Genomic DNA, 18,443 nt, shown 5'->3' with positions numbered 1-18,443 from the left:
ATTCAATCTTAAAAGGTGCTGAGGCCACAAATAGAGACTCTCAATACAGGGTGGGTGCGGTGTGGCACCTGATCTCTAATACTGACGCATACTTCGGAGAATTACAATCAAACTTCTACTTTGTAAGTATCGTTTAATTTTTAAATTCTCCATCAGTATGCGTCAGCATCGAGATCACGTGAGAGATTTAAAGTGTGGTCACAGCACTAAATATGAGAAATGGACTTAGCAATAATGTCCTAATTTCTACTGAAAGCATTAACAAATTTTTTAATTTACCAAATTTATTAAAACAAACATTTTCAACCTATTGGGTTGAATTGTCACTTGTGGAATATTTGGATAAAACTGACAGTCCAAAATTATCACTATTTACAGTTCTGTGGTAAAACTTATGAAATGTTCCTGAGTTAGACCATCCTGCAGCATTCATGATACCGGTGAGCGACATTCCCACAGACTTTGCAGCACTAGTGGCAGCGGAGCGTGTGCTATGTGCACTAAAAATGTTCGTGTCTATGCCAGCGTCTGTCATCACTTTTTTGATCCAGCGAGCTACCGTTTGACTAGTTACAGCATTATGTGGTTTTCTAATCATCAACAATAACTTAGTTGTATCTCCTCTAATATCTGCTGTTGTTTTTAAGTACAGTTTCAACAGTGAATATACACACAGAGGTGGACTATCTGAAAACTTTCTTAACACTAAAGGCGCAACTTGAAAAGATGGTCTTGTTTGCTTGAGTAACACATTAAACCTAAATACTATACAATCATCCTCTATATACATATCTCTTATATCTAAACAAGCTAAGGACTGACAACGTTGTCCTGAAACTAAAGCTAATAACATAGTCAACTTAGAGGTCATATCTGGTAAGGACAAACTCTCATTTTCTAACAAACTAAGGTATTCTAACACTATATTTACATCTCAAGTAGTACCATATCTAGGCAAACAAGGTTTAATATTGAATACACCTCTCAAGAATCTTTTCACTAAAGGATGTTGGCCTACAGGGAGATTATCTACAATAATGAAACCTGACAGTGCTGATCTGGCTGTGTTTATAGCACTATAACCACAACCCTCTGTCATAAGTGATGCTAAAAAATCTAACACATTAGAAATAGTAGGTACACAACTGTTACACTGAACTTGACTTGAATATTGAAACCACTTCTTAATGTACACATTGTATTGTTTACATGTGGAGCCTCTCCATGATTTCATAAGAACTGAAATTGATCTTTCCGATAAATCAAGTTTCTTGAAATTTTCCCTGAAACATGGCACACCATCAAATGAAGTTTTCGGGCCAGAGGGTGCACTTGTGTAGGACTGTTTTTCAACTGCAGCATTGTTTTGGATGGCTTCAGAGCAAGTGGAGGTTTCACACACATTCTCAAGATGATTGGGTACCAGTTCTGTGTGTCCCATAGAGGTGTAACCAAGAGGCCTTCTGCTTTGTCCATCAGGATTTTTTGACATACTCGGTCGATAATGCTAAACGGAGGAAAAGCATAAAAAGACAAATTAGTCCAAGAAATAGTGAATGCATCAACAAAAGATGCTCCAGGTTCATTTTTCCAACTTACAAAACATTCTAACTGTTTGTTAAGTCGAGATGCAAATAAATCAATATGTGGTTTAAAATATACACTAGTTATAGTTTTAAAAAGTTTTTCATTCAACATCCATTCTGTTTCATCTCGAATCATTCTACTCTCCCTGTCTGCCACTACATTATCAACACCTGGTAAATGTACAGCTGTTAACCACATATTATTTCTTTGCACAAAAGTCCATATTTCTCTAGCTTTATAATTACATGCTGTTGATTTTGTACCACCCATATTGTTAATATATGCCACTGTTGTGGAATTGTCACAATAAATTTTTACATGTTTATTACACAACTCAGCATGAAAACTTTGTAGTCCAAGAAAAACTGCATGTAATTCCAAATAGTTAATGTTGGGCAAGTACTGTTTTTCTTCAATGGACCAATGTCCCCCTGTAGAGACACCATTGTATTCTGCCCCCCAACCTATTCCTGATGCATCAGTGGTTAGTGTCGCTTGGATACTTTTCTGTCGAATTGGAGCCTTGATGCCACTATTTATTTGTATTGACCACCATTTTAAGTCTTGAAGCGCCTCTGCTGACAGTGTCATTTTTGAATCAAAGTTTCCCTTGTTACATTTAAGAGCTATAGCTTTTTCTTTTTCAAGTAGTTTGGTATGTAACAATCCTAAAGGAATTGCTACTGAAGATGAAATAAGGACTCCCACTAGTTCTGCCACTTGTCTAATTGAGTGTGATTTATTTGAACAAAAATGGTGATAAAGATTTTTGAATTTCTTTATCTTTTCCGGAGTAAGACTGATTGTCATTGATTTAGAATTCAAAACAAATCCTAAAAATACAATTTCGTGTGTAGGTACCACCACTGATTTTTCTTTATTGATCTTAAATCCCAATTGTTCAAATAGATCTATTGTGTCTTGTATGTTTTTTAAACACTGTTCATAAGTTTCTCCTTGTAAATAGGAATCATCAATGTATGCAACCGACTCATGTCCTTTAGATCTAAGTGAAGCATATACTGGTTTTAGGAGCTTAGTGAATAGTCTGGGTGCACTTGACAGACCATTTGGTAAACATGTGTACTGATAAAGAGTTCCTTTCCAAATGAATCTTAAATATTTTCTGTCAGGATAGGCTACATTCACAGTATAATATGCATCACTTAGATCCACAGAACCCATATAACATCCCGGTTGAATCAATCTTAAAGCTGTACACAGTGTTTCCATTTTAAAATGAGCATACTCAATGTTTTCATTCAGTTGTTTTAAATTCAAGATAACACGATAGCTGCCATCCTTTTTAGGACGTAAAAACACAGATGATATATATTCATCATCAGAGTGTGAAGCTTTCTCCACTACCCCTTTCGCCATTAACTTTAATAACTCTCTGTCTAGAGCCACAGCCTCTGCAGAGTTGAGTTTAGTTTCTCTCACTGAATATTGAACAGGTACTGAAGTAAATTCTAATGAATATCCTTTAACAGCATTAAGGATGTATCTGTCATGTGTGATAGTTTTCCACACTGATAGAAATTGACTAATCCGTCCGGCATGTTGAATGTCACCTACCTTCTCTACTTTTGGTGGGACACGGGTTTCTTGTTGTAGTTCTTCTTTGTTTCGTGATTGCTGTGGTGGTAGTTCCGGTTGTAATGCCCCAGCTGGTAATGCTGGGGTCCTCTCCCTAAAAAATTAGGTTTGGATCTTTCTCTGAACTTCAGACGAGGATTGAACTTCATTCTAGTTTTGGAAGTTTTGTCATCATAAGCTACCTTGTTAGCCATTTTGTTGTGTTCCGTGATGTTTTTCATTTTTTCCACCACGTCATCACCAAACAAATATGCCGTTATTTCAGTCTGACTAGTGCACAGTTTTTAGCTCACCTGAGCTGAAAGCTCAAGTGAGCTATTCTGATCACATTTTGTCCGTCGTCCGTCTGTCCGTCCGTCTGTCTGTCCGTCTGTCCGTCTGTCCGTCTGTCCGTCTGTAAACTTTTTACATTTTGAACTTCTTCTCTAAAACCGCTTATCCAATTTCAACCAAATTTGGCACAAAGCATCCTTATGGGAGGGCGAATATAAATTGCAGAAATAAAAGTCAGATCTGTATTCAAAGCGGAGAAAACCTTGAAACTGTAGAAAAAGGGGGGTGCATTTTTAAAAATCTTCTTCTCAAGAACTACCGAGTTAATCTTAACGTAATTTAGCATAAATCATCCTTAGGGAAAGGAAAATATAAATTGCAAAAATTATAGGCGATTTCTGTTCCAAATTTGAGATAATTGCGAAAATACTTATAAAGAATGGCTCGTTATTCCATATATCGTAGACTGGCAATTCATTGCGATAGACTGACAGGCATCGCCAGTCTACCGCATCTCGAAAACGAGGTTCTTTGTTTGAAGCTGGCAGTTTGTTGTGCAACAGTTCACTTGCGAATATAATCTATGAAACATGGAAATAACATTGGTGCCGATTATTGTGAAGTAAATTGAGGTTAAATATTTCAACGCGTTGTCATTTTCACTTGTGATGTTGGTTTTAGTTTGTTTTCATTTTTTCGTCTCATTTTGCTTTTTAACTTGGGAAACAATCGCCTTGTATTTGGAACATAGACTTCGGTAAATGTTTACCTGCGAAAATGATTAAATCTGATGCATTAACAACTTACTAAAGTGCATTTCCCTGTTTTTATTGTTTATTGATTAATTTTCTAATTGTTCCAACAAGGATCAAACAAGTGTGTTGGTGTTAGCTTGTTCGGATTTTCGTTTCGTTTTCATTATTTACGCTTTTAAACCTGGAAACTATCGTCTACAGGTATTTCGTGATTTTTACGTATCAATTCAAACAGATACTTCGGTAAATCAAACAGTTAACTGTTTACCTGCGCAAATTAAGCAAAATCTTATGTAGGGGTACTGAAATACAATTCCTACTATCGGTAATTCGGCATTTTCTTTTGATATCGCTGACGGAAATATGTAGGTATATACATGTATATATATATGATTCATTTCGAAAAAATAAATTGTGTTCTTTATTTGTTATAGTGTATGTTTCTTGTGTTTAATTGTTTACAATTTCTATTTACTAACCATATTTGAGTGTTAAGCTTCGAATTATAAGCAAGATACAAAGATTTGCTCACAATTCTATGTTTGTACACAGATCTTAAAAACTAAAGATTAAAAAAGTAAAAAAATTGTCAATATTTATTAAGAAAATGTTCAAAGTCTGTTCTTCCGGAAACCAACTTTAACAACTTATTGTATTGTAAACTTAATCTTTTTAGCTCACCTGAGGGTGGGGCCACAATGGGGAGGGGGGGGTGGAAGTTTTACATAGGAATATATACAGTATATCTTTAAAAATCTTCTTCTCAGAAACTAATCAGCCAGGAAAGCTGACACTTGTGTGGATGCATCCTCAGGTAGTGTAGATTCATAGTTATGAAAATCATGACCCCCTGGGGTAGGGTGGGGCCACAATGGGGGATCGAAGTTTTACATAGGAATATATATAGTATATCTTTAAAAATCTGCTTCTCAGAAACAAATCAGCCAGAAAAGCTGACACTTGTGTGGATGCATCCTCAGGTAGTGTAAATTCAAAGTTGTGAAAATCATTACCCCCGGGGGTAGGGTGGGGCCACAATGGGGGATCGAAGTTTAACATATGAATATATAGAGTAAATCTTTAAAAATCTTCTTCTCAGAAACTAATCAGCCGGCAAAGCTGAAACTTGTGTGGAAGCATCCTCAGGTAGTGTAGATTCAAAGTTGTGAAAATAATAACCCCTGGGGGTAGGTTGGGGCCACAATGGGGGATCGAAGTTTAACATATGATTATATAGAGTAAATCTTTAAAAATCTTCTTCTCAGAAACTAATTAGCCAGGAAAGCTGGCACTTGTGTGGAAGCATCCTCAAGTAGTGTAGATTCAAATTTGTGAAAATCATGACCCCTGGGGATAGGTTTGGGCCACAATGGGAGGTCGATATTTTACATAGGAATAAACAGAGTAAATATTTAAAAATCTTCTCAAAAACTAATCAGCCAGGAAAGCTGAAACTTGTGTGAAAGCATCCTCAGGTTGTGTAGATTCAAGGTTGTGAAAATCATGATCCTCAGGGGTAGGGTGGGGCCACAATGGGGGGTCAAAGTTTAACAAAGGAATATATAGGGTAAATCTTTAAAAATCTTCTCAGAAACTAATCAGCCAGATGATTCTTTATAATTATTATGACTTTGGCCCCAGGACAATTCTTTGGCCTCACGAGAAGGTTCAGAGTTTGATGTACGTTTATATCCGATGTATAAACTATTGTTAAGGATCTTTTTGAGAACTGCAATACTCAACATATGACATGACTATAAAATCATCCTGTCAGAAAGGGGACTAATGATTATAAACATAAGAATATCCAGGGGAAAATGGATTTTATTTATACAGGATCTACATGTATTATTGTACATTGTCCAGATAGTTTGTATTATGACTCCATTAAGCTGATTTTATCATACCTATTGTTCCTCAGGTGAGCGATGTGGCCCATGGGCCTCTTGTTTGTATTCTGGTTTCATGTTATTTTTTATACATGCTTTTCTGTGCAAAGAAAGTTCAGTGTTACTAGAGGCCAACAAAGCCACACCATCGAGCAGATCTTTGGCTGCTTTGTTTTTGTCAAATTCATTGTTAGGTTTCAGCAAGCTATCCACCACCTTGATTACGGGACCAAGTCCTTTCAATAGGGTTTTCTGGATCTTATGAACCTTTACGTCCGTCGACCTCGTAGTTTCGTTCATACAATAGTTCCAAACGAAATCATTCACTCGAGGAAATTCCAACTTGCAGTTTTCTGGCCGTAAATGTTTATCAAACAAGTCATTTTTCTTCGAATCTTCTAATTTGTTGACTAACAGCTTATTTACTAAGTCTGCTAATTTTGTTGTCACGGCATCGGAAGTTTTTTCCTCAACAATGTAGTTGGAAACAGCGAAGAAATCTTCGTCATGTTTATCCGAGCCGCCATTTTTGTTTACCTCTACGTCATGTCCGCCCAAGTCTGAAGGCCCCGCCTCCTTTTAACTGACAGCGGGTAATTTTCCATGCGCGGTCGACTCGCAGCTTATCTTGGCCTTTTTTGCCGCGTTATTAGAAACGTTGTCGGCCTTTCTTTTAGTTGTACTATGTTTTCCAACCGATTCAGAATCACTATCATCAGCCGATTCTGCTTGCACATAAATCAAATTATTTATTGCATCCAAAGATTTCTTCATGGCCATCATAGCCGAATTTTGATCTACCATGAATCTTTTGAACATAGATTCGGTAACAAATTCGGTGTTATGCACAGTATCTTGTTCGCTGCACATTTTATCTTGTGTAGTTACGTAACCTTCTTCTTTAGATCTTGGTCTCGAAGAATCATCGTCCACCCACTTATGGGCATTTGGTGACGAATTATGTTCAAGTGCATCTCGCTTACGAGAATGCTTTGCACTTGTATGCGCATCTTGATCATGATGCGTTTCCGACTGTTCAATGACTTGGGTTAGAAAATCCCCCAAAATGGCGTCGGAGCCTGAGGGACGCTCCTCGTCCATCATGTCCATATCCATATCGTAAAAACGCACGATAAAACAGTTTACATCTAAAAACTCCTTTCAAATTTACCGCAAATGTTCTGCACCAATTCACTATCCAACGAGAAACGCTAAATGTACTAAAAAATGGTCACAAAACAAATTTAAATTACAGAGCATAAAATTCCACGACTGATCAAATCTGGGTCAAACTTCGCATTGAATTCTGGGAATAGCTTTGCAATCTCACGTGATCTCGATGCTGACGCATACTGATGGAGAACTAAACACTTATTAGGTTAGTTACTGACTCACTACGGAAATATATATGGTTGATCAATCTCATAGACGGCTCGGCTTCGCCTCGCCATCTATGAGATTGATCAACCGAATATATTTCCGTAGTAATTCAGTAACTAACCTAATAAGTAATAGTATTATATAATATTTTACTATATCACATGATATTGTATCAATTAATATGGTACAATGTTGTATCAAATTATATTATATCATATGATACAATATCATATTATGTATCAAATATGATGCATCATCATACAATACAATATCATAAATTATTCAATATGATATCATATGTTACAATATTATGATGTATTATGTGATATGGTATTGTATTATATAATACTATATTTATTAAGTATTAAGGTATTGTATTATGTGATAAAATACAATTATTCATAATACAATACAATGTCATATCATATGTTACAATATCATATCTCATCATTGTTTATTACAGTATTTTATTGTATTATATGATAAATATTGTAAATATGATAGGATGCAATATTGTATTTTATATTATTGTATTGATAAACATTGTATCTTATAATACTGTATGAAATGAACATATGATTATCATACAATTTTTTAACAGATGATATACAATATTGTGTCAAAACAGTATCCATGAATATGCAAGATCATAAAGCATGATTTTCATATAATATGATAAAGGTGATCTCATAAAGGTGATGCCTCATAAAGGCGATGCCTCGTCTCGGTGAGCTTAGTAATCTGTGATTACCTATGTTTTTTCTTATCTTTATATATGGATTCTATTTAAATTTTGCCCTTATACATGCATTTAAAACATTATATCTTTCTTTCCATTTTGCATAGAATTGCTGTGGTTCCTACAAAGGACCCCATCAAAGAAAAGCGATACTTGGCCTACATCACGGATGATAAGATTGGACTTCACATTCTTCCTCTCTGTGGAAACCCACATGACGCCATGGCTCTTATTGGTCATCCAGCTGGGGTATGTACTAGCTTACATTCCACCTGGGGTATGTACTAGCTTACATTCCACCAAAAGCCAGTTTGCAGTGTTCGAAAATTTAATCATTAATACATGTATGTATAGCACAGGGGAATAACTGTAAGTAAATATGTTTGATGTATAAATAAGTTAGTTGTTCTTTTGTAGGTATCAAACCTTGTTTGCAGCTATGATGGGAAGTATCTGTTTTCTGCAGGTGGCACTGATGCATCTGTTCACATGTGGGAAATCAACACCAGGTATACAAATGCTGTTTTCTGATTTTATATATATATATATATATATATATATATATATATATATATATATATATATATATATATATATATATATATATATATATATATATATATAATTTTTTAATCTAAAAGTTTTGAGATATATAAAAGCAATTTCAATATCTCTTCCCTTTGATTCCTTTAACAAATATCTAATTAGGATTTTATGAAGTTATAAAGATTATCTATGTGATATGTTGTTCTGATTAGTGCATTAGAGGCCCAATCTAAGCTTGGCGGAGAGGATTTAATTCCATTCTATGGTCTGCTAGATGGTGGAAGAGAGGGAGAACTGTTTGCAGAACTGGAAGATTACTTCTACTATGCTCAGATCCGGAGGTTATTATTGACATATTTGGGAATGATTTATCAGATGATAATATCATGCACATTCACAACACATTTTAAACTCTGTCTTACTTGCAACAAAACCAGATATTTTCATCACTTCCCAAAAAAAGCCCCAACAGACAACCAAAAACCAAAACAAAACCAAAAATCACATAAAATAGTTAAGAGTAACTATCCTTCTTTGAACAAAGAAATTATGTTTCAGAAATGTTACTTTAAAAATCTTTATAACAAATTATTGGTGTTGCATTCCTTTTTAGGCAAATTCTCCACTAATCTGCATCTTGTTCAAAACTATGCCACATTCTAAATGTAAACATATCAGCTGTAATTAAAGATTAAAAATAATCCTAATGTAGAGATAATTTTAAAATTTTTAAAGTGTGAGATTTCATATCTTGTACCTGAAATTGTTAGCTTGTATCAAGTTGTATGTATGTATTATGTTATGTAGTACAGTGCAGATAGATTTTGTGTTAAGACCATTCAAAGTATGGTATTAAACTTGAAATCACAAGATAAATTCTTACAGGATGACGGATACTTTCAGTCAGATTATATACGTACATTGATTATTGTCAATCTTCCTTTTAAAATTGAATCATCTGAATCAAATGCAATAATTAGATGTACACTCAACCACAAACAAATATGCTATATGTTTCATGCAGTAATGAATTACAGTACCTGGAGTAATATGATTTTGAAATACTACTGTATACAGGGAAATATTCACCCTGTTTTATTTTCGCCCCTTTCTCCCTCATTGCCAGCGAGCAAATTTAAGACTGAGCGAATACCTATGTCGCAAACTATCTTTCCTTATTCACAACTTTGTATAGGCGAATTCAAGATGGGGCAAAACCGTTCGCAAGTTGAAAAGGGCGAAAATAACACGGGGCAAAAATAACCCTGTATACAGTAAATAGCAAAAAATAATCTCTATGCATAAATCTTCTCAAAGTAAATGTATTATAGCAGCAGTTAGTGGTGACATGTCAGAAAATTTATTATTACATGATTGATAATACCTAGCTCCTAGTGTTTTCGAATAGACAATGTACTGAGTTATCTTTCCTGGGCAAGAATTATATTTTTGTTCATTTTTTGTATATACTGTGTCTGATTTTTTAAAAATTGCTTTCTTAACATACTCTTTATAACTATAATAAAGAAACAACTTCATGCTGGACATTTAAAGAAGCGAGCAGAGTTTAAAAATCTAATCTGAAATGGATGATATGAACTTGTACGTGGCCTCAATTCTTTCTGTTGCAAATGACTAAAAATTATAACAATTAAACTTGTTTATTTCAAACAAGTGAGTTGGTAATTAATGCGTTGTATCTCTAAATATTGTTCTATAGTTCTTATTTTACTATAATTTTTATTTATGTTCCAAACATGTATAAAATTTTTGGAATGAAAACTTTTTTAAAAAAACCCCACAAATAGAAATGTCCTAATGGGACTAATACCCCCGCTAGGCTAATTTCAAGTGGGACAAATAATTGAATAATAAAGGTTTGCGTCACAAATAAAAAAATTATAGAATTGTAACAACAAATTCAGTGAACAAAGAAAAAAAATCAAAATTGTCAGAACTTTGCTGTAAATACATATATAATACATTAACAAATTTCTGTATCTGATGATATTTTTGAAATAAATTGTTTTAAAGAAAAAAAACTGAGTGATAATAACCCCTCCTTTTTTAGAAAATAAAAATTGCCAAGCAATGCTGTGGCTAAAACCTTGAATATGTCTCTATTCAGAGTCTTTACAGATGCAATTAATTTTGTCAAATTTTTATCTTTTTCTCCTTTGGTACATTCAACTCCATATCAGAAAATTGATCCCATAATACTATGATTTGATGAGCTTGTTAAACTTGGATAAACTCCAAAAATATAATCATAATAAGCATACTATGTAAAACGGAGAATTCAATATCACTAACAATTTTAAAATAGCCAAAACACTAAAATCATATCAATAATTTTGAATTTCATGTACATTAATGCACTATATGGTAACTTCATTAATTTACTTGCATGACTAATTAATTTAAAAAGCTTTTAAAATTAAATAGTTAAAATCGTTATTAATAATGATACAATATATTCCTTACAATGGCAAAAACTTTTGGTTTATATGAAAAAGTATTAAACAACTGCCCATTTTCCAGATTATCAATTTCCCCTTGACATATGCTCCATCTAAACCATGCGTACCTACCACCTTACTCTCATTTTTGTTATTTCGGGCTAGTTTATCAAAAAATGAAAGTAAGTTTTTTTTTTTTATTAATTTCACAACAATTACTTATCAGGTATAATTCAATTATACCTTACGGACATCATCTCACATGTGTCGAAACATCAGATGGATTAGCAGTTACACTGGTGCAGGCATTTCGTAGTTTAATGGCAAAAAGTCTTAATTTAGAAGTATAGATTTTAAAACACATACAAAACAATGAAAACGGGAGAAGTTTTTTTTTATATTTTAGTTCATGAATAAAGCAATTTAGTGGAGAATCTGTCCTTAAATGGGACCAACAATATCTCTAAATATTATTTAATCTGAAAGGCTTTATTCGAAATTGTATCTTTTTGATGGCTAGTACTTGATATATACATGTTTTGGAGTTACGTGGCTAATACCAGTACACGAAAGATACTGGAATTACATGGTGATGATACAAAATGCAATAATTAGCTGTCCTTTTATGTATGCACTACAGCCAAGGAGTCAATGCTATGGATAAAAGGGAGTTGTCTGTAAAGATCCCCCTTACAGAGGTCCCCTTTGTCATGAGAGCAATGGGCTTCTATCCTTCAGAACAAGAGGTCAGTAACAGATCGACAAAACTGAACATTGCTATTTCAAAGCTATTCCAAGAACCACAAATTTATTATTGATAATTTTCCTAATCAATCCTTTAGTATATAACCAAAAAAAAAAGAACTCAGAGGGTATATGTACTATAACATCTGATATTAATGCATGGTTTTAATGATAAAAATTAAGACTATCTTAAATCATCATTTAGCATGTACATGAGTGTATGACCTAGACTTGCATGTACAAACTGTTGTATATTTTAAAAATCAATATACTTTTCCTAGATCGAGGATATGTTAAATGAAGTGAAATTTAGTCGCTATGTTGAGACAGGAAAATATGTGGAAGATATTGATCTTGGGGATTTCATCAAATGTAAGCTATGAACTGCTTCTTAGCTACTAAATGTCTATAATACATTAACTTATACTGATAATTTGTGTTTACCAGCATATTTCAATTGTTTCCTAAGATGCATATTACATGTACTATCATGTGTTTACAGTGTACATAAATCATAGACCAGCTTTTGGATTAGATCCCCAGAAACTTGTACATGCTTTCAAAACTCTTGGCGTACCTTCAGCACAAGGGAACTCCATTGAGAGAGGCTACCTTCTAGATCTACTGCAGACCAAAGGTAGAAAGGAATGAACTTCAGTAAATCATTTTTAATACATGTACTTAACAGGATGGGATTGATAAGTATTTGTTATTTTCAAATTTACATTTTGTGTCATTGTCTCTGATAAAATTATCAATCAAATTTTATTTTCATATTGCAAATTAATAATATGGCACATAGCCTGAAATGGGCATGTTCAACAGCCTCATGTGATTGCTTAGGCACAATGGGGGGTGGGGGGGGGTCGAAATTTTACATAGGTATATACATTGAACAATTTCCTCTTTTCAAAAATTAATTGGCCTGAAAGCCTGTAACTTGTGTGGAAGCATCCTCTGCTATTTTGTTCAAATCATGATCCCCGGGGGTAAGGTTGGGCCACAATTACATGGGAAGATATAGAGAAAATCTTTAAAAAACCAATTAGCCAGAAAAGCTTAATCTTGTGTTGAAGCATCCTCATATAGTGTAGATTTAAGTTTGTTTAAATATTGATCCCCGGGGTATGAGAGGGCCACATTGAGGAGGGGGGGGGGGGGTCAACTTTTTACATAGGAAGATTATAATAAAAAAAAATCTTTTAAAATCTTCTGGAAAAACATTCAGTTAAAAAAACCAGTAATTTGTGTGAAAGCACAGGTTTTGCAGATTAAAGTTTGATCAAACCAGGATTCTCTTAAGAAAACTGGGGCCACAAAGCTGGGGGAGGGTCTATATAGGAATAGAGAAAAATCTTCTTACAAATACTAAAACAACAAAAGAGGCTTGGTATTTACCAAAAAAATACGTGGACAATGATAAAAAAAAAAACAACAAAAGGGGCTTGGTATTTATGAGAAAAATATGTTTTAAAATTTTTTTTGAGCAAGATTTACTATACTCTGTTGTCAAGATATTTTGATTTTGATAATGTGATGCCGATTTGATCAGAATTATGGCTATTATTAGGGCCCCGCAAGGATTTGCGGGTGCCCTATAGTAATCACTCTGTCCATCCGTCCTTCTGTCTGTCCGCCTGTCACTCTTCCGTCCACAAATTTTCTGTTTTTTTCTAATAACTTTTTTTATAGTAGCCCAATCAAGTTCAAATTTGGAATGGTAGTTCAGTAGGCAGAAATACATATTTTGATGCTGAGTTTGGTTCTCTATGTCTTCTGGTTTGGAGCTGGGGTGGTGGGGTAGATTCCTTAACTATGCATAAGAATGAATGGGCAAAGAGAGATAACTGCTGAGAATGTTACCATTGTATACTTGGAAGGCTGTGCAATATTTGTCCTTTGGGATTAATTAACCTTCCACAGGAAGAAAATCCTAAGCTTTATCTTTATCTGTCTCATTGAGATTAATTACTGCACTGCCTGTGTCTTCAAATGAACTTTGTTTTGAAGTTAAGGTCAATTTTGAATGATATGTAGTATTGTGTACATTCTTTGAAATATGGATTTAAAATATAATATTCATACTTTATTTTGGTTAAAATATACTGTACACAATGATTTATGATAATTTTATTGAATTCTAAAATCAAGATATATATTAAAATATCCTTTTTCACTATTTTATTTTTTAATTATTTATTTTATTTTTTTCTGCCTTAATGCTGTTAATTTTAACAGGTAATCAGATAATAACCCCATTCTGTCATTTCTGAAAAAAATAATCTTATTGTAAATTTAGAAGAAAAGGATGAGAGAGCAGAACAATTAATCCCCTGGGATTAATTATCTTGCCTGCTGCAGAAAATTTAGAGGCTTATCTCTATATGTCATATGAAGATTAATGAACACCTTTGTCTGCAACTGATGTTTGTTTTGAAGTTGAGGTAAACCCTGGGTGATACAATGTAATTGCATTCACTGAAGGCTTGCATTTTATAAAACACCTGTTTAAATCTTTCTTAAATACACGTTTTTACATTTAGTTTTTTTTATAAGACATGAGGTTATCCCTGTTTTATGCAGATACAAGGTTACTATTTAGAGTTTTTGGACATTCAGGAATTATCTTGAAATTTTAAAGAAGATTCAATGTTAATATAAAGAGGATGGAATTCAAAGTTTTTTTCACTTCTCTATATTAATTGTCATAGCGGCCCCCTTTCTGACTGGTCAGTTTTCTAATTTCAGCTTTTCTGGCTGATTGGTTTTTGAGAAGAGTTTTAATGATTTTTTCTCTCTATATATTCCAGTGTAAAAATTCGACCCCCCATTGTGGTCCCACTATACCCCTGGGGTCATGATTTAAACAAACTTAAATCTACCCTGACCGAGGATTCTTCCATATAGGTAACAACTTTTCTGGCCAATCGGTTTCTGATAAGAAGATTTTTAAAGATTTACTCAATATATTTCTATGTAAAAATTCCATCCCCCCTTCATTGTGGCCCCATCCAACCCCAGGGGATCAGGATTTGAACAAACTTGAATATACTCTACCTGAAAAAGCTTGAACACAAGTTTTAGCTCGTCTGTCCAAAAAGTTTTTGAAAGAAGAATTTTAAAAGATTTACTCTATATATTCCTATGTAAAAATTCGACCCCCCATTGTGGCCCCACCCTACCCCTGGGGTCATGATTTGAACAAACCTGAATATAATAACTGCGGATGCTTCCACACAAGTTTCAGCTTATCTGGCCCAACGGTTTTTAGTCCCCTACCGGTTTTCACTAGAAGGGACTATAGCTTTCCTCTGCGTCCATCAGTCCGTCGGTCTGTCCCTCTGTCTGTCCGTCCGTCTGTCTGCCCCACTTCAGTTTTCCACACTTTTTTTCTTTATGATTTTGAGGAATAATATGAAATTTGCTGAACAACCATTTCAAACTACAGATCAAGTTTACACTTTTGTAGCGTCTGGTTGACATATTTTCGAAAAATTAAGTTTTTATATTCCAATTTTTTAATGTTCTGGTTCGATATTCTGCAAAACAGTGCATTGTTTTCATAATTTCCACAAACCGGTAGGGAACGTGTATTGCTTATGCAATACTCTCAGAATGCTTGTTGAGAAGAAGATTATTAAAAAATAACAAATTTCAATTTTTTTTTATATCTCAACTGAGCTGAAAGCCCAAGTGAGCTATTCTGATCACATTTTGTCCGTCGTCCGTCCGTCCGTTAACTTTTTACATTTTGAACTTCTTCTCTAAAACCGCTTGGCCAATTTCAAACAAATTTGGCACAAAGCAAATATAAATTGCAGAAATGAAAGACGGATCTTTATTCAAAGCGGAGAAAACCTCAAAACTGTAGAAAAGAGGGGTGCATTTTTTAAAATCTTCTTCTCAAGTACTGCTGAGTCAAATTCAACGAAATTTATCATAAATAATCATAAAAAGAAACCACTCCTAAGTGAAAAACATAGGTAATAACAGATTACAAAGCTCACCGATACAAGGCATCACCTTTATGAGTCCACCTTTATTATAAAGTATGAAAATTACAGTTAATGATCTTGGATACTGTTTTGACACAATATCATATATCATATGTTAAAAGTAGTTTGATAATGTTCATTTCATATGGTATTGTAAGATACAATGTTAATCAATACAATAATATAAAATATATTGTTATATTCAGTAGTATATTCTCACTATATAACTCTATATAGACGAATAGTCAATAATTGCAATATAAGCTCGTCCGAAAAATATTGACGGGTCAATATTTTTTTGATATTGACCGGCTAGGAATAATATCTAGAGAACATTCCCTCTATTTCAAATAATCGCCTCTGATTTGTTGATTCGTAAACGATGACGTAAATAACTCTTCGCGACTCCAAAACAAGGTTACGTCATAATAGACAGTCAGTCAAGGCAAGTAAACAACGGACGCGCAATGCGACGGTTTGCTATCATAACGGATATAAGGATATTTGCGAATTACTGTGAAGTAAAATCAGGTAGAACATCTGTATTTTCATTCTTCCGGTCGGCGGAATATCAACAGTGACCGTTTGATGCTGAGGATATTTTGGAAATGAACTTTGCACAAATTTGAATTCGTGAATTCTTTGTTGAGCTGAGAAAATTACGGCGATCTGTTTTCAATTACTTTCTTAAATTTTGGTTTGTTTCTTCATATAACAAAACAAATGTTGACTGTGTTTTCGGGCAACATTGATTATATTAGCCCCCTTGGGATGAAAAATATTGCCCTCCGCTTCGCGTCGGGCAATATTTCGTCCCTCGGGGGCTAATATAATCAATGTTGCCCTCAACCCCAGTCAATATTTGTATAATATTGCATTCTATGATACAATACAAAATATATCATTTGATACAATATAATACTGTAATGTATCATTTATGATACATAATATAATTTGAATCATATGATACAAAATACTTTAAAACCTTATTGTTTAATATGATACAATATCATATGATATAGTAAAATGTAATATAATACAATATTTTATCACACAATATCGTATCATCTGACACAATGGTACGATATAACAATATCATGTGTTACAATTTCATGTAATATAATATTGAATTTATAATATAATATCATAGGATACAATATTATTAGCTCACCTGAGCTGAAAGCTCAAATGAGCTATTCTGATCACATTTTGTCATTCGTCCGTCTGTAAATTTTTTACAATTTGAATTTCTCTAAAACTGCTCGGCCAATTTCAACCAAATTTGGCACCAAGCATTTTTATGGGAAGGCAAATATAAATTGCAAAAATGACAGACCGATCTTCCTTCAGAGTGGAGAAAACCTCGAAACTGTAGAAAAAGGGTGTGCATTTTAAAAATCTTCTTCTCAAGAACTTCTGAGTCAAATTCAATGTAATTTAGCATAGATAATCCTTATGGAAAGGAAATATAAATTGCAAAACTTATGGGCTAAATCTGTTTCAAATCTGAATTATTACGAAAATAATAATAAAGGAAAGGCGTGTTTCAATCAGTTTATAGCTTCGGTTCGGTATTCTAAAGGAGTGTTGGTAAAATGGGTAGGCAAACCCGGGCCGGGACAAAATAAAAGCCTGGGCAGATCGAGATTATTCAATTTACGTCAATACAATGTCATTGAACTTTTCAGGATATGTTACAGACTAGTATATTTGTATTCACTGTAAATATTGATAGACAGCAATGCGTATTTTGGAATTTATTGACGATTGTTGTTTTCCAAATTGATAAAATGGGTAGGCAAACCCGGGTCGACATTTTACGGGTTTGTGGATTTATTTAAGAAGAAACTTAATAATCCATACTTCTAAAACGAGGCAGCCATGACGTATGATAAACGGGTCTATCTAACAAAGATGAATTTGTTTGTTGTGGAACAGTTCGCCTGCGAAGGGAATCTATGAAATATGCAAAATACATTGGTGCCGATTTTGTTAAGTAAATTGAGGTTAAATATTTTAATGCGTTGACAGTTTTCACATATGACGGTGGTGTTAGCTTTTTTTGATTTTCGTGTCGTTTTCATTATTTCTGGTTTGTAACCTGGGAAGTGGCAACTGTCGCCTGTATTTTGTATTTTTTACGTATCAAATCATACAGAGACTCAGTAAATCAGACAGTTGACTGTTTACCTGCACAAATTAAGCAAACTCTGATGTATTAAAATACTAAAATACAACTCATTCTATCAGTGATTCTATATGATCTTTTGCGTTATGGTTGACTAATGCAATGTGTTTTGTTGAGATGCTGAGCATTTTATTGAATTTATTCAGTTTAAATAGAGTTTAATATCGCTGACGAAAATATGTAGGTATATACTGTAAATTCCTAATTAAACGCGAGGAATTAATATCCGCATAAAATCGCGAGAAGCATTTTTCGCGGATTTTAAAATCTCGCCATTATTTTCTAAGTT

The 18,443-nt window shown here is 33.8% G+C and overlaps 1 protein-coding gene and 1 pseudogene across 1 annotated transcript in view; one reads left to right on the top strand and one right to left on the bottom strand.

The window, feature by feature from the left end:
- Window positions 1-18,443, top strand: part of LOC128187904 (cilia- and flagella-associated protein 251-like) — an 87,801-nt gene that overhangs the window by 60,955 nt on the left and 8,403 nt on the right. The window contains exons 16-21 of the mRNA XM_052858586.1: window positions 8,330-8,471; window positions 8,640-8,731; window positions 8,981-9,109; window positions 11,868-11,973; window positions 12,253-12,343; window positions 12,474-12,608. Coding sequence (XP_052714546.1) covers window positions 8,330-8,471; window positions 8,640-8,731; window positions 8,981-9,109; window positions 11,868-11,973; window positions 12,253-12,343; window positions 12,474-12,608 — 695 coding nt within the window. The remainder of the gene's footprint in view (window positions 1-8,329; window positions 8,472-8,639; window positions 8,732-8,980; window positions 9,110-11,867; window positions 11,974-12,252; window positions 12,344-12,473; window positions 12,609-18,443) is intronic.
- LOC128187912 (uncharacterized) lies at window positions 1,371-7,234 on the bottom strand (annotated as a pseudogene).

The sequence above is a fragment of the Crassostrea angulata genome, chromosome 6 (assembly GCF_025612915.1).
Source record: "Crassostrea angulata isolate pt1a10 chromosome 6, ASM2561291v2, whole genome shotgun sequence".
Classification (NCBI taxonomy): Eukaryota; Metazoa; Mollusca; class Bivalvia; order Ostreida; family Ostreidae; genus Magallana; species Magallana angulata.
Note: the sequence above shows the minus strand (reverse complement) of the source record. Positions and strands in the feature narration are given on the sequence as shown.